The sequence below is a fragment of the Opisthorchis viverrini genome (assembly GCF_000715545.1).
Source record: "Opisthorchis viverrini unplaced genomic scaffold opera_v5_494, whole genome shotgun sequence".
NCBI classification, from domain to species: Eukaryota; Metazoa; Platyhelminthes; class Trematoda; order Opisthorchiida; family Opisthorchiidae; genus Opisthorchis; species Opisthorchis viverrini.
The window spans coordinates 98,306-121,740 of NW_008752154.1; the positions used below are offsets into that span (position 1 = coordinate 98,306).

The 23,435-nt window shown below is 44.5% G+C and overlaps 3 protein-coding genes across 3 annotated transcripts in view; 2 read left to right on the forward strand and 1 right to left on the reverse strand.

Annotated features, from left to right (window-relative positions):
* Positions 1-2,054, forward strand: part of T265_11404 (hypothetical protein) — a gene marked incomplete at both ends in the record, with an annotated part of 8,753 nt that extends 6,699 nt beyond the window's left edge. The window contains 2 exons of the mRNA XM_009178049.1: positions 1,387-1,500; positions 1,685-2,054. Of these exons, the coding sequence (XP_009176313.1) occupies positions 1,387-1,500; positions 1,685-1,956 (386 nt within the window). The remainder of the gene's footprint in view (positions 1-1,386; positions 1,501-1,684) is intronic.
* Positions 2,055-3,671: 1,617 nt separating this feature from the next.
* On the reverse strand, positions 3,672-4,816 carry T265_11405 (hypothetical protein; the record flags this gene model as incomplete). Its single annotated transcript, XM_009178050.1, has 2 exons — positions 3,672-3,871; positions 4,627-4,816. 2 exons carry the CDS (start codon positions 4,814-4,816, stop codon positions 3,672-3,674), a joined length of 390 nt encoding a protein of 129 aa, XP_009176314.1.
* Positions 4,817-14,343: 9,527 nt separating this feature from the next.
* Positions 14,344-22,549, forward strand: T265_11406 (hypothetical protein; the record flags this gene model as incomplete). Its single annotated transcript, XM_009178051.1, has 4 exons — positions 14,344-14,349; positions 18,527-18,624; positions 22,081-22,344; positions 22,366-22,549. The coding sequence occupies 4 exons, from the start codon at positions 14,344-14,346 to the stop codon at positions 22,547-22,549; spliced, it is 552 nt and encodes a 183-aa protein (XP_009176315.1).
* Positions 22,550-23,435: the final 886 nt, after the last annotated feature.

The following is a 23,435-nucleotide window of genomic DNA, read 5'->3' on the forward strand; positions in this document are numbered from 1 at the left end:
TAAGCTAGCACTAAGTCCCTTCCCCGTCCACTTTTACTCTTTTCTTTACAATAAGGCTTTCAAATAAATCATGGTTGTACGGCAGTGAAGCATCGGTGTTGAACACTGATGTCATGCTGTCGATGATGATGATGATGATGATGACGATGATGCTGATGGGACGATAAGCTCTCTACTGGAATGGCGGAGTGCCTCATTGTTGATCGCTTCCTCGAGTTGGCCAGTTCAAACTGGAGCAAACCTAGTATGCTCAGTAGTGTTTGTGAGCACCTAATAAACCTGGTGGATAACTAGTGCAATGATTTCCGTCTTGTCTAGTTTTTAACTTCTCGAGATCGCTGATATTGTCAACCCAAGCAATATAGTACTGTTTTTTTCGCTGAATCGCAGTAACTTTCAGCTGCTCGAATGGTGGAATACAACTGTTTTACCCAAAGCCCGTTTGGCATTTCATCTTGGTCATTATCGATGATTGACTGGCACTGACAGAGCTAGACAAGTGACAGTTGCATGAAGCAGCAAAAACCACTCGAGTTTTGCCATGACTTTTCCAAAGGGAATCGTTTACTTCCAGCCGACATCGACGCTCCGTCGTAACATATTAAACATAGGTCACAGCAGACTGATTACGTGGTTTCCTCGCTCCCTGTCGTTTTGATGGTCTCACAGTTAATCCCAACGACTCACACAGGTGAACACATCTTGACCACTTTCACTCTCCTCAGAGCATGCAACATGTTCCGAAGGCGAAGATGGCCAAACAACGGTGTAGTTGTGGTTTACACTGCGAATTTGGGACAATTCGTTAACTATAAAACAGAAGCTGCGCGGCAATGGGGAGAATACTTAGGCAGAGTTAGGGCTATCTTGGAATCCGAAGCTGGATGATGTCGCGGTAACCGTAAAAATGTCTTCCAGGATGGTGCTGGAAGGCCTTATTCACCGACCGATGGGACGGAGAAGGCGGACGATCGTTCTCTCCTTGTTACTCTGTCCCACTTGTCCTCTTTTTTCTTTTTTGTTACATTCATATTCCCATTTTGGATCATGCTTTTCTATTGATAATGCTGTAGTCAGACTTATTCTTGAACATTTTCTGAGCATTGTCTGAAAGTCTGAGTGAACAGATCAATAGATTTAAACGTAATGACCAAGGTTTTGTAGCATGCGCAAACGGCATTCGCATCAGTAGTTTGTGCCACCACACTGGTTATCAAATGTTTTACAGTAACAGTCATAAGTGTGCTACTATAGAGAAATCCAGATGCTACTGAGCAAGATTTAAGTAATATTAGGGCTGATTCCAGAAAAAAAGGAATGAATTGAAAGTTTACATTTGTATCGCATTTTTTTAAAAATCTGCTTTATGGATTACCTTGATTTCAGAACTTCGTCCAGCTGAGGAACACCTTCAAGGCTTCATCAATAAGTACCGAGAGTGGCTTATTCCCGATATACTTGGAGAAGGGAAACCGGAAGACCTAGCTACTAAGCTGGTCGGTGAGTGCACTTGCGCGCTGTCGTAGTAATTTCGTCCTGATGCAACCGTAATTGAATTCATTTATTCTCGTGGGATGTTAATGGTTTTGCCTTCAGGGTGTACGGCGTTGCTCGTTTCATAATGCGTTTGATTCACATCAAAATCTCGCCTTCACTTTCCACAATTTTCCGTTTTCCCCTGCAGAAAGTAGAAATATCGTGGATTATGCCAGGGCTGCCCACCTTACGAAAGCGCAAGTCCAGCGCCTCATTGAGCTGTTGATGGGAGTGAAGTCGGGCAAACAGATTCTTCTCCACATGATGGGCATGCCTTTGGGAGCGTGGAGTGAACTGTATGTGCTGTTCTACCGCATCTACTTGAGTGGATTCCTTAACGATGTGGATCAGCTGCAGACCGCCGAGGATCAACGGGATAGCTACTGGACGAAACGCCGCTTTCAACGCCACTTTCACTGAGTCTACCAAGAACTGCTGAAAAGCCATTCTATAAACCTTGTCACAGATAACCGATAGCATTCAGACTGATGCTCAACACTAAGTAAACAAGATATGCATATTCACATTTTTGGTTCTATGCAGTTAAACCCTGTCCAGTTAACTAGCCTTTTAAGTGTGACGATTTTTTTACAACATTTCGGAGTCAGCTATTTAATGGTCAAAGAATGAACAGAAACCAATTCTTCCAGGTCGAATTCGAAAGCATATCTAAGCGGGGACTCTGGACTGTATTCCTCTCGGATCAGCTGATCAGGCCGTGTTCAGTAAACCACAAATATCGAAGCAACAACGTTGCAACACCTGCAACACCTCACATCGGACCGTGTGAAAATTATTTCACACCGATGAATGGAAAGCACTTTATAAAATCCGTTAAAAAGGCGAATCCAAGTTATTCTGCAAGCAGTTAGATAGGGGCGAGATGACCCAAGTGGTTAGAACGCGAATTTACTGACAGGAAGGTCCGGGGTTCGAACCTGATCTCTGCCTCTGGACTTTGCCTGTCTAGGCTTGAGCGACCTGGCAGTATACCCCACCCCTCGTTGGTATGGCAGCTATGCACCGAAAGGGTGTTAAAGTTGAACGATTATCAGTATTTTCTTACAATACCTGTGAACGGAAATTCGATCAATGCCTGTACAAAGGGGATAGGTGATAAGGGTGGCAAACCGGAAGAATCATTTGTTCATGAGGCCAAACGAATAGGACCTCCAGAAGCCAGGTGTTGTCTAAGGTGTCCACAAGAGTAGAGAGCAAAGACCAGCCTGTCATTTGAACCTGACAAAGACAGAATGTGACAACATTCTCTATTGTTCGTTTATTCCTTCAAAATATTTCACCTAAGAAAAGATAAATCTGGGTACAACGCGATTGACCACAGGATGTTTCTCTGGATTTAGGATCATTTCTACCAAATCGGAATAAAATATCTTCAGGGCATTTTTATTTATACGAATAAATGACATCCTGAGCTTTGTGGGGCGATGCCACAAAAGTAAGTCGCAAATCTGCGATGCCTCAAGAGGCGGGAAGCAGTTTAGAAAAGAACGCAAATCTGATCGTTTCCCAGGGGCACATTCTTAGGATGGGACGCAGGTGTGCTTCAACACCGGCATCAGAAATTCTATCCAGTCAATGCTACTCTCAAGAACCCCCTTAGAACACTCGATCGCGGCAGTGAAGTTGTCTGTTTAGAGAGAAAGCAAGTCAGCTTCGTTCTGTCAGGCGCTCACAGGTGACACTTCTGTTGTTTTGTTTTTGACTATGTACGAGCAATGTAGTGAGCACGGTAATCTTTGACGTTCAAAGGATGGGTAAGTGATTGAGAGCAACAAGGCAACATTGTGCACGCTTGAAGCCCAGTCAAACGACTTGTCATTAGAAATTTGCCCCATTCTGGAAAACATAGAAAGACGGGCGAAACCGGTCGTGGACTGTCGAAGAGTTTTCACCAACCTTATATGTACTTTATTTCATAGAAATGTAGTGCTCTATCTCGAATATCGTACCAACTGAAACATGAGGCGGCTTGTGTGCAGCACATTAAGTTGTAGAATATCATAAACGAGAGATTCAGTTGAGTCTCTCGTGAAAACCAAATTGATTTGCAAAAGAGTGTATTTGTCGCAATCAGTCAAATTTGGGTTCAAGTAGAGCATAGGGTTGACGGAAACTCAGAGAATGCGTCTGCCTGATGAGCTCCAAAAAGGGCGGAACCGATCGCGTGCTGTCCAAGAGTTTTCAGCAACCTTGTGAGTAGTTTCCTTTATGAAAACGAAAGACTGTTTATCACCGATAGTTATACTGCTCAGTTCTAGGACCTGCGTCTGAAGCGCAGGTACCCTAGCAACAGTTATCAGCACAGTACCAACTGCTAAGAACTGAGTTCACCTTATCCAAAAACCTGTGCTACGGCTAAGTTATAGGATATCGTTGGGCAGGAATCTGTGCCTAATATTAAAGAAAATGAATCATGAAGGTCGTGAAAATTACTGCAAAATAATTCGTTCGAAAATCGATTTTGAGGAAAAGTGACCACGTGATCGTCCTAGTCCTCAAACTCACAGTGACGCGTGACGCAAATGTTCAAGTGGATTGTGTAATCAATGCCTTCTATCCTCATGAGGAACAAGCGTCTTTGAAAAACCGAAACTTTTCCGCTGCTAAGGGTGCCATGGAGGTAGTGTAATAGTCCTTTTTCGACTCCATAAAAACGCGCAACGGGTTAATGAGCACAAAAGTCCCTGATATGTGCGACTGGCTTTCGTTGACAAAGAGATCTTTTTCGACTCCATAAAAACGCACAACGGGTTAATGGGCACAAAAGTCCCTGATATGTGCGACTGCCTTTCGTTGACAAAGAGATGACGGATCTAGTTAGCCTTGTTTTTTTTTCTTTTTTTATGCGACACAATGATTTTTAGTATGCCGCTGAATGGGAAATTACAGTAGTAAAATTTCACGAAATTAGATGTGGAACTCCGCACATAGGACATCCATGGAGATTGTGGTACCAATACCCCCACCACAGTATCTGGTTCGACAGCTGCTGTCTGAAAACTTTGAATCAGGTCTCTAGTTCCCAAGTTCCTGAGAGTTTATTCTGTCTTGATAATTCTTCTTACTCACCTGGTTCGTATTCACCAGTGAACAACTTCATTCTGCACCAAAACCTCATAGTTCTTTGGGCAGGCACTCCTTCGGAACAGATTATGCATTCTGGGGAGGGACTGACCAGAGTCGGGGCTTTCTGTCTGTGAGGAGCAACTTTCGAAACTCGATGGCCCGTTGGCGGTGACGGGATTCGAACCCCAGACATGTGATATCGAGGACAATCGTGTTACCACTACTCCACAAGCGTAGGCTGAACAATAGTCGCCATACTGATGTTCCTATCACGACTGTAAAATTCCAACTTCATAAATTCTCTACCGTTTGACTACGCTGACTGAAGTATAGCACTTGAGCAACCAGCCGAGGAATGGCATTTCGTCACAAATAATTTAGTTTTGTGGCAGGGGGATAAAAGTGAAGCGGGACGGTGAGCAGTCCAAGAGTGTTGGTCTCGCTTCGCCAGAGCGTCACTGGGACGCAACTAAGGTAATTTCGAATACCCAGGTGAATCGTTTTTTGTCTGTTTTTCAACCTCACAGAGCCGGATGAGAATCTGTGCCAATGAACCGCTTTGGCCTACGGAAAATGTGGAAACTGGCCAAGTGCGCACCAACGTATTTTTTCTCCAATTCGAATGAGAATAGCTTGTCCGGACTGATATATACAGCACAATCTCCATGTTTTGGAGAGAACTCATTCCCAATTAGTTCAACTAAAGATGATTTGGTTCGCACAAGCGAGTCATCTGACGGTTTTTGCCCTTATTCGGATTACGTGACACCTGTAATGTTAATCAATCCAGATAGAACAATACTACAGTAGCTTCCTAATCGATAAGGACTTCTTCGAAACTGGGCTACTGTATGTTGGCATTCTGTACTCATTCAGCCACAACACAGCTGAAGTCTCTTCTGGAAGAACAGTCCTCCCTTTTTCTTGATAGAGGAGAAATTTGTCCCCCTTCGCTGTTGAGACCAATTTAATACATCAATCAATTTCAAAATCTGAAAGGCTAAAAATATATTCTGAAGATTAGCGAATGTACACTCATCTGCAAACTAATTTGGTTTTTTCGAGAGACTCACCTGGAACCCAGCTGAATCTCTCCTTTATGATGTTCTCAGGCAACTGAATGTAGTCGTGGGCTGTCGATGGACTTTCAGCAACCTTATGCGTAGTACATTACAAAGATATACATGTATCGCGATATTTCAAATATCGTTTCGACTGAAACATGAGGCGGCCTGGTACAGCACATTCAGTTGCCTGAGGACATCATAAACGAGAGATTCAGCTGGGTTCCAGGAGAGTCTCTCGCAAAAACCAAATTAGTATGCAAATGAGTGTATATTCACTGATTTCGTGCAATTTGGTTTCAAGTAGAACATAAGGTTGACGGAAACCCAGGGACTGCACCTAGCTGATGAGCCCCAAGAGGGGCGAAACCGGTCGTGGGCTGTCGATGGATTTTCAGCAACCTTATGAGTAGTACATTACAAATATGTTCTGAAGAGTTTGTTGACCGGAGACGCAAAGTATATCAAATCGTGTGGAAGAATGACAAGTGTTTTTGTGCATGTTACCTTGAATTCAGACTTACTTCTTTGTCCGCGCAGCACAGACGCTGTAATCTGCGGCGCCGGTATAAAGGGGACAACAGAACAGTCATACTGAGGTACACCGTGTACAGCTGGAAAGTTCACACCAGCTGGCCACACTACATAGTTTACTTTGATAAGGCTACTTAATTAGTGTACCTGAGGGTCGTCTGTCCCGCACAGCACTCCTCACCAGATGGAGACAACTCAGCCTCAGTCGGTCAGAGACTTTGAAACGAAGACGGAAAGCCGCTATACTAGCCAACTCAGTCATGTCGGTAACTGACGTCTCCCCGAATGAGAACTTTGGAACAAGGCAACCGAATGGTTAGTGACAGGTTGTTTTACTCAGCCATTGCCGTTCCTGAACCATAGCTATCGCCTTCAACATGTAGCTGTCTGATTCCCTATTATACCAGGTTGGTCATAGGTTAGAGCTCTGACGAACACAGTCTCCGTGCACAAGGTCAAACAACCGATATCGTGAGTGCAACGAATATGTTAGCTTATTAGTGCACAGGTGGCGATAGCCATAATACAAATCAGAAGGTGAATAGAAGTTTTTAGCATGGTTGTGATACGTATAAAAATAAATAGTGTGAGATGGGAGCGAGTCAAAAGGGAACTTATCGTATGTGAGATTCCCTTGGTAAAAGTCCGGACGGTGAGAACGTGTTGTCTTCGCAATATGGTTGCTACACGTGTTCCATGATTGTCCGTGGACTTGGAGTGCTTGGCTGCCTCCTTGCTCCCTGCGCGCGCGCGAGTCTGTGTCCTGACTTGGTTCGGTTTCGCTTTATGTAGATCCCAGTGCGTGTTCGTGGGCGCGTCGCCACGTGAGTGGTTGCTACGCTGACTAGGCGGTGCAGACAATCGATGTCCGATGAGTCAGCTTAGTGCGACGTATTTGTGCGTATGAGAAAAAAGACAAGCCTCGCGATCCAGTGAGCGACTGTGAGTTGAACAGTCAAGTTTGTGGGTGACTGGGTCGCTACAAGCTAACCCATCTTTGACCTTGGGCATAATATTCAAGCTAATTTCGTCACTGAACTGAGCAGGCACATCGTCATCATCACTGAAAGGAACAAATGCTGGTGCTTATCTGCCATGTAACCAAGAGAAAAAATGGCTAGTGGGAAGGCAGGAAATTTTCGGGGACGTATGACCTGAGTAAAGTCGGCGAAGTACACACGAAGAAACTGGAACCTACCGTGGTGTGAGATATAATGGGCGTTGTCCCAGAGACACTTATAGAGTCTCTCAAACCAAGTTGGTCGATGGTTAGAGGTCTGACAAACACAGTTTCCTGGCCCTCCTGGTTGGGGGTTGAAACATGTGGGGGCTTGTTCCGTTAGAAATGGTAATGCATTTGCATATTCCGCCAAACACCTCTGCCTTGCGGTTAGGCTTTTGAGCTATAGGCTTTGATTGAGGACCCTAATCGTCCTCCTGTCTAGGTGTGGGCGTTCCATCAACCTGGTCGCTGCATACAGTGCGGCGGGTAAGCGAAAACAGGCTACTGCTGACGCCCCCATCTTTCTATTCACATACTTTTTCTTCCTCCCCTCCCCACCCTACAAGGCTGCGAACCACCGGTGTTGAACACTGATGTCATGCTGATGATGATGACGATGAAGATGGTGATGATGATGATGAAGATGATGATGATGATGACGATGATTGCTCTCGATGATGACGATGACGAAATAATACTTCACTAAGTTCATGCAGTTTTTGATGATAGCTCCTGTGAAGGCTTTTGTAGGAACATAACACATCTGGTAAGCTATAATACATGCAGAAATTCGAGCTGAACCCTCAAACATTACTCATCTTAAATAAAAACTGGACAGAATAACGAAAATCACTTTCGTCTGAGCGGTTTTCTTACTAAGGGGAGCTGGTGTAACACTGCTGCTGGCTCTCACCATGATCACACACGCAGTGGGAGGTTTAATAGAGTTGTGGAAGCATTCGATAGGCAATTAGCATGACTGACAAGGTTGGTCTCACCTAGACAGAATAGTCACGCCCGATTGAGCATACAACTAATAATTGTGCGTCAAAACACACTTGTACGACGACAACTCATGTGGCAACTACGCTTTGCTACGGTAAATCGATTCCCCGAATAAAAAAGATTCTGTCTATCTTGTAATGAAAGAGTTTTATCCAATTATTTCAATTAAGCATCTGCAACAAGATTACCCGATTTCTTCTCGTAGCCTCAGCGTGGTCTTCCGACCGAAACTGATTAATGTTCAACCCTCCAACCGTATTTTCGCGCGAGGCCTCAGTCAAGGCTAGATGCTAAGTGAACAGTACTCATCAAGAACTTTCGGTTCTGTGAACCAGTCCTGAACCATGGATAGTCGCACATATGCATATTTCGAAGTCGCCGCCTGATGAGGCGGTCAACATTCGATCGCATGATTTGCGCAGAGTGCTGCCATGTGTAATTTTGAGGTAACGGTATTTCCAATCGTCTACTGGTGGTTGAACGGTCTAGTGTCTAACTGAGGTCAACATGTACAAATCTCCGTAGAGTTTCAGTGGGTGAGAAATGCTGATAAGTCCCAGTTCCCCGGCTCTTTACTATGGGACATGAGTCCAACTGGACTCTAAAATCCGACTAGTTTCCTGAGGTCGACCGTTTCGGCGTGCGAAATTTCTAAGAAGAACCATGACACTTTTTACACAGGATAAGCAATGCACTGTCACCATTGGTGGCACACATAAAATTGATCTATTCCTTATGGTGATGTCAGGAAATTTGGTAATTTTCAATTTAGATTTCGTCCTGGAGCTAATCTATCCCGAAAAGTACTGTATGGTTGTTTCATCCTTATTGGGAAGCATCAGCTATGCGCACCTGTCTGCGCCAGGACGAGTAATCGGAGTCTCCTCTTTTCCTCAGCTTTATCAGTCACGTTAGCATAACCCAGATTAGCTCTAAAGGAGAAAAGTTCCTGAAAATGGTGGGCGATCAACACATCTGTACCACTACGCCTCATGAATCATGAGTTCAGTTGTCCCTGACACAGTAGTTATGGTTGAGTGGTGTTCGCACGGTAATGAACATTCGATTCGCTGTTGGCTTGTAAATCATCCGATTTGGAACTGAAATTCCACGCTAACTTGTGGACACTATCATCATCACCATCACCATCATCATCATCATCATCATCATCATCATCATCATCATCATCATCGACAACATGATATCAGTGCTTCGCTGCTGTGCAACCATAATTTACTTCAAAGAAGAGGAAAAGGAGAAAAGTTGATCAAGAATAGATCTAATGCTGGCTTACTGCAATCATTTCAACGTGCCTCCGGGTACTCATTCAGACAATCTGGATAAAAACTGACAACAGGACCGCCACTGACATTGAGTGGCAGCTATATGATGCAGCGTCCAGAACCAGGCACAGTGGACCAGACGCGGCTTCCGTCCTAAAAAACGAGTCGCACTGACATCACCCAGACTTTTCGTAATTTTTCTCGTATCCCTCTTCCAGGTCAAAAGTTGACTACTTTTCTGCTAGCGCTACTCCTAAATGGATAAGAATAAGCAGCCTCCTCAGCAAACGATAGTTCGGTGCTGGTGCTGGACAGATTCTTCAACTGAAGTACTCATTGCAAAGCCGAGCTCTCGTTTTCTGATTGTCTCGTTGCGGATTCCCGGCCCCAGGCCTCAACAACTGTGAAGTACTCATTGCAAAGCCGAGCTCTCGTTTTCTGATTGTCTCGTTGCGGATTCACCGACACAAGCCTACAACAACTGTGGTTCTGAGACAACAGTTGTGGAAGTCGTGAAGGTGTTTCAGTTCGGTTTCACAAAGAGACCACGTCGCACAGCCATAAAACCATAAAGCTATTACGCGCATGCTTAAGTTTCACACATCTTCACACATTCGCAATATGGGATTCTCAAACTTCAACCGAGTCTGGCCAAGCCCAGATATTTACTGAATACACCTAAACGGTCGCGAAAGAAATGGTACGGGGATGGTCAACGCCAGTAAGAGCTATAGAAGCTTAAATATGAGAGAAATTCCTTGTCACAGCTTCAGTCCGTAGTACCGGATGTGTTTGTACGTTCCTTTAACCCGCATAATGGCAACGAGGGTCTCCGGATATTTCTATTGTTGGATTTCCCCTTTGAGGCTGTCTCAAAGGAGGTATACTTTGCGTTTTGGTGCACTCCGGATCCCCGAATAACACACAGTTGACGAAAACTGGCGGAGCGCATCTACCTAATGAACCCCAAGAAGAACGCAACCGGTCATTGTCTGTCAGGAGTTTCATCAATCTTTGAGAGCATATATCTTTAATATCGTATCCATGGAAACACAAGGCGGACTTTGTGCACCATATTCAGTTGAGTACTACCACAACTAAGAGCCTTAGTCGAGTTTCTGATGTATAACTCATGAATACACATCTTGCTTGATCAGTAAGGAATATTTCTGACCTTCCTGTTATTTCATGAAATTGTTTAGGTCTCCACGCTTAAGGCGGCCCACCATTACGTCTGGTATACAAAATTCAAGCAGGTACATCATTAGTTAAGGTGGTTTTCTAATCCGGCGGTATGTAAATCCGCCAGTACTGGTCCAAGTTGGTGTCCAATGGCTCTTTATGATCTAACTCCAATACCGCCACTGTTTTTGAAAGTGGGCAAAATGAATCGTAAGTAACGATGGCGCACACTCTGACATCTGTCGGCACACTTGACATGTGATGAGCTAATTAGATCCCTCTCTTTGTTGAGTCGCCCTCCATTCTGTGAGATAAGTTCCCCTCAGGTGGAACATTCCTCTGGATTTGGATCCACTTACCTACATACATGGTTTTTTAACGAGGGCTTTCTTTTGTTCTTGTTGGTTAATCAATCGATTTCACTTAGTTCGCTGATGGTTCTTTTTGATCAAATTACCAAAATTCACTCCCTTTTTTGTCTTTTTTTACTTGGATCAGTATGAACCAGCTACTTTGGTCGAAGATGTGTCATTCTTGATCTTGGTGCTCGGAGATAAGTGGAAGTTGGCCATGCCTCCTAGTCGCAAGTTTGTATTCATGGAGTCTGGTTAAAAGTGGCGTTTATCTTCATCGCTGCACAGAATATTGTATGTGACATTGGACCGCATCGATGTATTCTGTTTTCTTTTTGGTGACGCTATCCGCAGGGGGTTCTCACATGGTGGTCTTCGGTAGTTGCGGGGTTTGTAGCGTGCCCCCGCGTAATCTTTCTTGTGAATCCATACCAAGGGGAGGGAGCAGTGGACTCCTTTTGTTGTTATTATAGTCAATCAGTAATATGTATCCTTAGCTGGGCCGATTCGAGCTCTGGACATCTAACTTGCGAAACGGGCTTCTCACCCTTACTCCACCGGCTCGCGCTAAACCTGTACTCTACGAATCGCGCAACCAATCGGAAATCATCATCATCAGCCTATGCGCGTCCGTGGCGCAGGCATGACCAAGTATATGTACTACCGACCAACTAAGAATAAAACCAGAGTCCATAGTTTTCTTCCTTCGGTGTGAGTTCACCAGAATAATTGAGCCAAACCAAAGGAGGACCGTTCAAAGATAGCCGTGTGAACTTGAAGGCTACCTATATGTTATGCCGCCATTACACTCTTACTGTGGTTTCAGAAATTTTCTTGATATGTGGAAGTTTGATCCGTTTGTAAAGGAAACTACTCACAAGGTTGCTGAAGACTCTTCGACAACCCACGATCGGGTTCGCCCTTCTTGTGGTTCATCAGGTAGGCGCAGTCCCGGAGTTTCCGTTAACCTTATGTTCTACTGGAACCCGTCTGGCTTCATTTCATGAGGTTTCGTGAGTTGAGTTTCTGAGTTTGCATTAGATGAAATTTACCGGATGTCGATTCCACAAGTGTTTCACTTCTCTGGTGTTGGACTCTGTAATGCTAGAGTGTGTCTCAATCCGCTTTTTTTTCTAAAAAATCTCTGGTCACATTTCTACTGTCCAAGTGTTCGTAATAGTTACATTCATGATTTGATTCTAGACACTCTGAGCACTTCCCGAAAAGCTTTCTATTGATTTGAATTTCTGCGTTCGTTTAACTGAAGACTGGACATAGCTTAAAAGTTTTTCACAATCCGTTTTTTGACATTTCTGACAATCCTATGACAAGCTCCCAAATTGAATCAGTCAATATATGTGCCACTGAATTGCCAAAGAAGTTGATGACTGCCGGTGGAAACTCTTGTCACTTCCGTTACTTCACTGAGATTACAGTAGACCAGATAGCCCGGTGTACAGCTGGACTCGGAGGGCTCATTGGAGATGTGGGGAGCAAGACTTTGCATAACTGCGCATCAAGCAGCTGTTCGAAATAGTCCCAAGTTTTAGCCCCGACACATGAACCGGCAAGTCCGTTCTGGTCATCGGCCTCACAAGTAGACAGAATGATTTTGAGACTGACTATTCCTAACCTCTTCGGTTTGAACAGCTTCCAACTGTGACCCCACGACGACGAAACGATGCTTAAAGCGAAGTTCAAAATGAGGGCAGCACCCTTCCATCACGCAGCGTATGCCTACCTCAGTGGGATCTCCTTATCTACACCGGTATTCAAGACAGATTTTTAGAGGCCTCGAAGTTGACTGAGGGATTTCAGGGTTGGTGTGTTTGTGTTGGTGTTTTGTGAAGGGCTAATCGCTTGCAAGAACAGGGCATTAGTAAGAGGAAACATGAGTAGGTATGACAGCACAGGCCATCCTGCTGGTGGTAGTGACCTCGTTTAGTACATCCACGGAATTTGGCTGGCCACTCGACCCTGCTATTTCATGGTATCCACCTAATGAGGCTTGCATGAACGTCTACCCATGATCTGATGGATTCTGAATGAATCCACTGAAGACGGAACCAAGTTATCGCTGTCTTTCGGTAGGAACAAAGTTAACGACCATTTGTGCAACGCATCCATGGCCCCATAGCGTCCAATCTGCAAGTCCTGCAAGTAGCGAAATTCTGGAGCTTGAGGCTCTCAGTATACCCTAGACGGCATGAACTTAGAACCTCTGTTAGGTCATCGACATAGAGGTTAAGGCTTTTAGACCCGAAACCCGTGGTCTTCCAGCCGCGAATGTGTGCTTATAAGAAGTTTTTTATCCACCTCAGAAGGCACTCCACACCAGCTCCCTGTGCCTGCCGTGTGTCCGCACTGAAATTGTACATAAGCTGGTACTTGCTTACCAATCGGAATAGCCACAATAGCAGCTAAGAGAGCTAAGAGAGACACCGAATTCGGTCCAATGCTGATGCACGCGGTCTGGCGTTGGTGCGAAACTGCGACGCACTGCATATTGCGGGGGCGTTGTCTGACCTTGATCAGCACTGACTCGCGCTGTGTGAGTTTGATACATGGCTGTGAAACGCTGCATAATGAGGGGGCGTTGTCTGTCTGGTCAACATCTAGCGGAGCTGAGGTTCTCAGTAGACTCCGGGTATTCAGTGGTCACTCTCAGGAATATGACCTTCCTGATACCTCCCCACTTTAGGCCGTTCAACCTAACATTTTCCACACGGATCAAGTTGTAGTGATTCCACCATTTTTCTGGTGCGACCGGTACACTACTTATACACTACTTATACCGAAAATAAGCGTGTTTGCCGCTCGAAATACCTTCTGCGATCAAACAAAGTGATGTGAAACATTCACAAGATCCTGATTTGGACCCCGGTGAGTCACCTTCCAAGTTGTTGTAGACTGATCCGAGAAGCAAGTATGCTTTTGTTATCTAGGCCGCGAAATTGTCGTTTGAGTACTTGCGCGCCAAGCCGGTGCATTTCGCAGCCCTACCGCCAATACAATACTCACAGCATATGCACACAACCTGCATCTTTTCCGGTACTATCCACTCCACTAGGACGCTTTTCCGCCATTGATTTAGGACAGCTACGAATCAGCATTCTCTATAGCTGTATTATCGCTGTTGATATCTTCGCCACTGCTAGGATACTAGTTTTAATTAACAAACTCCGCTGAGCCAAATTCAACTGTTTCGCGGTATGCGATTACTCGTATTTAAACTGAAGATCCAAAGGCGTACAACTAGAAATGACAAACTCGAGCTGGGTGTCGTCCCTTGAAGTATGGAGGTGAGTGAGTTAGACAAACTAGACTGGTAGTTTTCGCTGTAGTTCCCAGCTGGCAACTTGTTGACTTGTTGACGATGTCTCAATTTACGGGATCAAATCTTGCAAGTTAATTGCAAAGCAGGTCACCAGCCTTTTCTCACTGAGCATAGCGTCGACTAAGTGCGTTTTTATTTTGGAATTAGAAACTAGACCTTCCTCACAACCCGCACCAATTGTGCGTAGATTGCTTCCACGGCTTGTTGTATGTAGCATTTACTGTTATCGTTGTTCGCTTCATTGACCTTGAATAACTTCAGAGCAACGTAAATTAGAATCAGTTTCATCGATTGGGAGGTTTTTTGGTCCTGTTTTCTGTACTAAGCTCGTCGCATATATGATTTTGAAAATACATCAAATAGTGATCTCCAGCTTACTATTGACGCCTACGTTTGTATTCCGTTGTGTTCTTAGTCTCCGAAAACTTGGCGTTTTTTGGACAGTAAAAAAAGCCAGTTCTATGAGCGTGGTCCACCGCGAATGCGCGGAATTATCGTCTTTTCGAACTTCAAAACTATTTTCCAAGCACAACAAATAGCTTCAGGTAGGGTTGACAAACAATCACCTTCGAAAAAACGATAAAAGCTTGATCGATCTTAGCAAATATACACTAATTTGCAACTAATTTGGTTTTTTGCGAGAGCCTCACCTGGAAACCAGCTGAAACTCTCGGTTTTGATGTCTCCAGGCAGCAGGCCGCCTCATGTTTCAGTCGCTACGATATTCGAGATATCGCTATACATATGTATATTTGTAATGCACTACTCATAAGGTTGCTGAAAACTCTTCGACAGCCCATGACCTCTTCGCTCTTCTTGGAGCTCATCAGCTAGGCGCAGTCACCAAGTTTCCGTCAACCTTATGTTCTACTTGAAACTGAATTGCATGAAATTAGCGAATATACGCTCATCTGCATACTAATTTGGTTTTTGCGAGAGACTCACCTGGAACCCAGCTGAACCTCTTGGTTTTGATATTTCCAGGTCGTGGGCCATCGAGGAGTTTTCAGCAACTTTACGAGTAGTGGATTGCTTGTTCTTACTTTGATCGTTCTTACTTTTTCCAGTTGATAACAGGTTTAGAAATATTCACTCAGGACTGAGTAAAGGACATTACACTAGCGTTATCCTAACCACCTCGTTCAGATGAGCTACCATGAATTCTGACGGTGTAGTAGCGGGTTGCCTGGAGGTGGGGCAGACTCTGGTCTTGACCAATGGGTCCATAAGATTCGATTGGATGTTGCGTACAACTTACGTTGCATCTGGATTTTGGTCGGCCCCACACACGACACTGCATAATTGCATCCTCTCCCCTAAAATGGGAACGCGGAACTTTATTGGGGGAGATGAAGAGTCTTTAGGCGTATTTTAGGGTTGTTATACTATTAATGATCCTCAAAAAGCTGGGGTTGCTTCACAATGTTTGTAGGCATTCCCGTTGTTCCATCACACTGTAAACTGTTCAGAAGTGAAACACTTCACTAGTTGCCTGAAGCTGATTGAAAGAGTCCAGGTGCCAGCTACGTACCGTTGATTATTCGCTCATGGCCGAAAGGTTTATTTTTCAACTGCTCACTAAGAGGTTTCGTGTTATGACCTCCTCGAGATGCAAGCGATATGCATTGTTGGTGGTTCCCAGTGCAGATGAAACCGAGTTTCAGCGTCTTCCAACGTAGGGTCACTTGGCTAACAATTCATCCTCTCGGTGAAGCCAGTCTGTGCTGGAAGGTGAATAAGTACTTTTATCTTTAGTGGGAATCATCACCTGTGTGAATTTCATTCCTAGTGTGACCTGGTCACTCAACAACTTGTCATCGGCTTGCAACTAACAGGTTCACATTACAAATCAGAGGAAGAACAATGTCACAAGATGAGTGCAACTTCCGTCCGAGAAGTGTTCACTTTAGCGGCCAGGCAATACTTGACCACGAGATGTGTTTTCTGTGATCGCGGAATGAGTGGCTCTATATTCAAGGTTGAACAGTTTATTGTTCAACCAGTGGCCGGAAGGTCACCGGTTCAAAACTCCTTGAGTTTCGTGAGATTCGCGCTGCCGATGATTACCAATAGGGGCGAAACACCAGCACAGTGCTTCTCGGTTTTTTAGCACAGATTGACTTCACTTACGGGATGAACTTCCACGCTATTTGAACTAAACTTGTAGGATGAAGTCTCAGTTAGAATGACAAATCTCCCCATACTCTGATCAGGCTTTCGTTATTTCCGTCCGTAATATAGGGTACAAATCTCAGTAAGAAACGTTTCATAAACTGTTTCGCTCAAATGTGTCTATTTTCTCGGCTTTGCCCAGAAGCTATGAGGTAAGTAAATCATAGAAATATTGAGAAATACAGTTCACTACTATCCATAAGTTGATTAGAGGTTATATGCTCACGTTGTCACCTGAATCATATTCGCTTGGTAGACCGATTTGAGAATGTTTTTGAAAGTCAATTCAACAGTGTCTAAACTTTTCATCAGTTCTCCCACACATGTGAGATAGGCGGAGAAGCCGAGCTGTCTTTCAGGGATAGGCACTCATGAAAATCTCGTGTAACCCGTAACAGCGCGTAGACACCACAAGTCCACTTATCGTCGGACCGCACGTCAGACCCTCAAAAGTTGCTTTTGCTGTCTGAACAAATTCCAAGCAATAGCATGAAACATTTCAAAGGTCAGTGATGACTCGATAGCTGCCTGAAGCTTTAAAACTATTCGGATTTGACTAACTGTTCCCTCGCATTTCTAGAAAAACGTGTTCGACTCTATTCGTCTGTGTTTGAGGCTGATGGACTTGTTCCAGTCGCCATTTCGGAAGCTGGCTTGATCGTGCAGTCAATTCTTACTGGATTGTGAATTAGTGAGACTGCTAACCGAAGTGAGAACACTATGAGAACACAGACACACCTTAGCGATTCGGGCATTCCGATGGAATTTGAGCCCGCGCCTACGGTGCTTTCGATTTGCCCACCAGAGACTGTCCTCTGACGGAACCTACGTTGATGAACTGATGTGAACACATTTCAGCAAGATACCTATCCCGCAACCAAATTATCCATATTTTAGCCTCGCAAGTGCGTGACCTCGATTAGTCCGAAAATTCGCTCTTACTTTTTCTGTTCTGCCAGGGCTATCTCCTTGGCAAGTAATACCACTTCAAAATCAATATTTCGGGACAATTCAGCCTCATTGACATAATGCTAATGAACAAACGTAATTGTACAGCTAATCCGTGTTTTTTGCGTTCTTCCGACGTCCTACAAACAAGATAACACTCAGCAAGGAAACATATGAACCTCACTGTTGTAGTTTGCTTTTCGAAATATCAGTTGGGAGCAGCGTGAACCAGTCTACAGAATCTGGAGTAACATAGCCATTAAACGTTTTTTTGGAGTGAAGTGATTGTGAGGAAAGTGCTTACATCAATGGAACACCAATAGGTGAAATTTACCAACTTTGTCTAGCGAGTTGTGCGGATTGAAGGGTAGCCCGAACACAATGCCCCATGAGCTGTTTCCGCAAAAGCGTCATTACACATCAGTTAGACATCCAGGCGAACTATTTGAGGTATTCTGATAGTGTGTGGATTGAAAAGGGGTTATAAAGGAACTCCAATTTTGCTCAGCTATGAGTATTCCTCTGAGGTGCGGCTTTCCACTCCAAATGATTGCAGCGTTGATTTCCTTTCTGCGGTCCATTCAATTCGGGACTTTTGTCCCATTACAACTTCAATTTAGACAAAGTTGTTCTGCCTATCTACTCTGTTGCATACCGGATAACGATTCCTCCATCTAGGGAATTAAAATCGGTCATTTGTTTCAGTTAGGCGGTGACAGGGGAGTGTTCGTTTGCTAGAAAGCAGCGCCTCCTTCGTCGTTTGTCATTCCATCTGCAGTTGCAATGGTAATTAATACAAAAATACCACAAAGGAAACTACTCACAAGGTTGCTGAAGACTCTTCGGCAGCTCACGACCGGTTTCTCGAATATCGTGCCAACTGAAACATGAGGCGGCCTGTGTGCAGCACATTCAGTTGTAGGATATCATAAACAAGGAATTCAGCTGAGTCTCTCGTGTAAAAAGAATTGATTTGCAAATGAATGTATTTCTCGAAGACATTCCAGTTTGGGCTCAAATAGAACATAAGGCTGACGGAAACTCGGGCACTGCGCCTACCTGATGAGCCCCAAGAAAGACGAAACCAATCGTACGCTGTCGAAGAGTTTTCAGCAACCTTGTGAGTAGTTTCCTTTATGAAAATATACTGCGGTATCTCGAATATCGTGCCAACTGAAACATGAGGCGGCCTGTGTGCAGCCCATTCAGTTGTAGAATATCATAAACAAGGGATTCAGTTGAGTCTCTCGTGAAAACCAAAATGAACACATATACCGGTTGTGTTTGCTGACAGTAAGAGGGGAGTTACTCCTTTTCTAAAATCCGAAAGGTGGTGTACATTTGTCTCTTCGTTGTCTGGGATCATCTGACGACTCTTTAGGGATAGTAGAACGTGTGACATCTACTCGGTAGTTGAAAACCATAAAATTCGCACTGAATGGAACCTAAGTAGGTGAATGTCCGACTGTCTACTAAAATAGCTGACATAAATAGCACTGAGAGCATGAGATGCGCAATGAGATGCGCACGTTCCTTTCAGCAGTTGCGCAGCATATCCTGTCAGCGGTTTGGCCTGTTGCTCAAGCCTACACAGGTTGGGTTCCGGTCAGTACGTTCACTGCTTTATCAGAAAACTACTTAAACTCACCACAATGGAACTCAGTTAAGCAGAATATGGGCTTCGATTCATAGACAGGTCCCAGGGGACGTTCTGTCAAGCGTATGTCCCAGACGGTGGGAAACGCTGCGGGAAGTAGATCACTCTGCAGGTACAGAGAGCGAAGAGCGTTTGCCATAGAAAACACAACAGATCAGACAAAACACTCCGATGAAAGTATTCGCTATTCTTTGTCTGTCTGCTAAATAGCTGTCAGATCACATGACCAAACGAATCAATGTGTTCAATAACAATATCGCTAAAAATATCCAATTTTAATTCCGGTAAATTGGTACAACAACTCCTCGTGAGAGCTATATGTGCACACTTAACTTTTTTTACTGGAAAATGACATAAAAGTGCTGGTCAACGCCTTGGATGCAATTTTGGCAAGCCTGAGGGTGCACTATCTTCGTGTAAAGCATTGTTCTGATCTGAATATATTCCACCCTGTTTGTTCACCCACCCCTGGTGCTTCTATCGTCTTGTTGAGTATCCCTGTACCCCCGCTACAATCCCGCTCCATGGTAATGAATTCCCAAGGTGTCCAAATGACACTGGAGGTTTGATCTAAAGTGTGCTGTTTTTCCATACATCTAGCGGAAACTGTAGTGTCTGTAATCCGTTGTCACATTTACCATTCTTCCTGAACTTAAACCACACTTTGCAGTTGTCGTTCACATTGTATCATGACGTTTGTTTTAATGTTACGAATACACAATTTTCCGGCGCGACCTGCTGACTTCTTGCTGAACGAGCGTATTTACACTCCGTTGAACCGTTTGTTGACTGATGAACCAGTGGGACCAAATCTCTGTGTCTTTGTCAACTGTTGAACGTCACAATAAATCCCTGTGACATTTTTTTTAGCCGTGAATAATTTTCCTACCGTGGAATATATCGCTCACGCGGAACCATCTGCGGGAAAATTTCGATAAGTGAATAGTTCCTTTCACAGCCAGTTGCTGCATTTGGATTGGTGTAGTGGACTATTGGATCTACACATTCGTGATTCCCCATTTGACTACTCATTCTTTTCCTATTGTGATTTTGTGATTTTGTATTGGTTACTTTGCTTGTTAATTTATCCGGACACGCTGATAAGGTCCTAGTCCGCCATAAAACTCAGATGCTCTTGCGTATTAGCACCAATCTTCTGATACTGATATGGGTCGTTTGGGACAAACCGATTCCAGACTGTTTGCTGAAAAGGTTGAAGAATGGCCGAACAAATCTCGGTCTCGGCTATCGATTAATCAATAAGGCGTCGTGTTGATGCAATACCCTCAACGATTGGCCGATCAAGGTCAGACAGGGTGCCGTTTCCTGCTTCTCCAGAAAAAGGATAGGAACAGATGTGGTAGCGTTCTCTTGAAAAGGATAGATAGTGTGAAGAATTTTCTAAAAACAAACTGTTATTAGTTTAATGGAGGATCTTAATCGCTTCACTATCCGGATGCACCGACGATGTAATGACGAGGAGTTCTGAACTCGGTCGCTATATTCGCACAACTTCTACAGAGAACTTAATAAGGACAGCCCCAAATTCCAAACCGGACTACTCAAAGCCTTCCGACAACCAGATGATCGCTGATCATTACTGGCCGGCTCCCCTTTTGCGGATTTCGACCCGACTTGTTATGTGTCGGCCCGAAAAGTACGCACCTCATTAACTAGCGGATCCCACACTATGAAATTCTGACCGGTACAAGTGCGGAGATAAAATCTGTGCTTCAGCAAATGTAATTAGCCTCTGAAAGTGACAGACAAATATCTGGATGGATAGAGAATCAATAATCTCAGACAGCCAGTACGCCTAATTAGTCTGAGACCGACGCCCACACAGACGAAAGGACTGGTAGAGACTGTGGGTGGAAATGGACAAAGTACGGAACAAACCTGTCTACGGCGAATTTGTGCAGCGATAGTTTGGTTGGTAAGGATGGGGAAAGGAGTATCGACACGAGAATCTCGGTCATTAATTCAAAAACCCAACTAATTAGGACAATTATTTCAGACGAAAGATGATAAGCTGCGTTGGTTGAAAACGATTCAGGAGAAACTGCCAAACTGTTTATTTGTTGATTTGTGAAGTGTCACATAGAGGCAACAAGTGTCGCAACAAGGCACATCCACTGGAATGTACCCGTGTGTGGGGTGCTCTGCTCCCCAGCAGAAATATTGTACGCTCAAATCCAAGCAAGTGTTACAAAGCGACTCCACAAATTCCGCACCAGACCTCCTCTTTTCAAAAGACGCGAAGCGAAATTCCACGAACAACAAATACTACTCGCGTGCCTCCCCATCAGTAGTATCACCGTCACACCCGGACTCATGATGATGGACCGCACATTGACGATGCCACCTCGATTGGTGACGAAACTGATTGCCAAGCTCGGCTAACAGATTAACGATCACCTGATCAAACACCAATACTCATTTCGGAAAGACAACTCTACATTTCAGCTTTCGGTTGAGAAAGCAATAACATATTGTCGCAAGTAGTATGTGCTGCTTCAATCCGCTTATCATAAAAGAATTTCAGTGAACTGTTTTTCTGTTGACAGCGGTCAAGTGGGGGGGGGATGGGACATACAGACAGTCCTCTAATAAGCCGACAGCTTCGTGTAAACACACGCCCAGAGATCTCAACATAAGAAAGCGGATACTGGTTGATGCTGTAAACGCTGGTTCGATCCCTGAATAATACAGAGATGAAGCAATGTGGACCAATGATTAGTCTGCATCTGTAGATAAGTGTCTAAATGCCATATAAAATTAACTGCACATGTAATTCTAGGGCGTGGGGTGATTGACAAATCACACTGGGCAAAGCATTTGGGCAACAGGGTGACGCATCTTCTCCTCCGTAGAAAAGCGATCCAACCTGACCTATCAAGTATGTCTCATACTCCTGAGGAGGGGGAGCTTTATTGATGAACTGGCAGGAGTTCCAAATTCTTTTGTCAAAGAGTTTGTACTGTCTCATGTAAACTCCGATACACACCATTTCCGTTTACACCAAAGGGAAGCACTGGACTCAAGTTTCGCTCTTACTAGAGCTCATCAGCAGCGCATATCCAATGGCCGTGCCGGGATTTCAACCCTGGTCTGTGACATGCGTGTAACCACTACATTCCACCAACGCACGTTGGAGGCATCTGAATTATCACGTCTGAACAGGTGAACGTGTTCACACTTGAGCGATGTGATTGGTGTGTCCGACTCATCGAACGACGACCCAGTAACTGTCCTGGTGGAGTGGTGTTTACACGCCCGCCTCGCGTCACATGTCCGGGGTTCAAATCCCGGCACGGCCATTGTATATGCACTGCTGATGAGCCCTAATGAGAGCGAAACTCGAGTCCAGTGCTTCCCTTTGGTGTGAACTCACCGGAATAATTACGCCAGAACAGGAACACGGCCGTTCAAACGAGAGTGATGTGGCTATGTACAAAATTACCTATCCCGCAAAACCCTAACATTACGTTTTTTGAATAAATTTACGTCAATCGCAGCGAGAAAGTGTCATTTTCCGTTGCACTGGACTGGCCACAGGCCGCGGTGAACTTGAATGCTTATCAAATTTTCGGACAACGATGCATCAAGGTTAGAAACCCACTGACTTTGATTTTCAGCACATTTTTACCTGCATGTGAAGCTTTTTGTTAAAAGTAACCGAGGGAATACTTTTCTAGCGAGCCAAAACATCGTCACTGAAGATATCAGGAAGTACTGTGCATAGTTCGGGAAGTACTGTGCATAATTCTTCAAAATGATACAAAAGAATTTTAGACATTAGGGTCTCTTAAGCTGGTCGAGTGAACTGAATATGCGACCCGGTAGGTGCACTAAAATGTGTCGTTATCTTATACATATAGGTTTTTCGAATACCTCGGAGAGTAAATTAGCTACAATTTACCCGAAGGATAATGTAGGCCTCCGTGTGTGGGGCGTACAACGCTGTGTGTAATCTCGCCTAAGATGCGTTCGTATGAGTTCATCGATAGATCACTATGGTCACCCCGATTTCCTCCCCCCCCCGGGTTTCCATACTGAAAGGACCAGATTTCATCCTGATCCGCGAACTTTACTGTTGGATTGGTGGGTCAGATGCAGGCTCTCCCAAATTCTGGCCATCCCTAGCGCGTATTCCTGATATCGTCTGAAGAAGTTGGCCAACGCACCTTCTTTACAACGACCCATTTCCACTAGGAAATCACTGGATATACTATATAGTGGGTTCATTGATTTTTCAACTGTGGGGCTGGTTA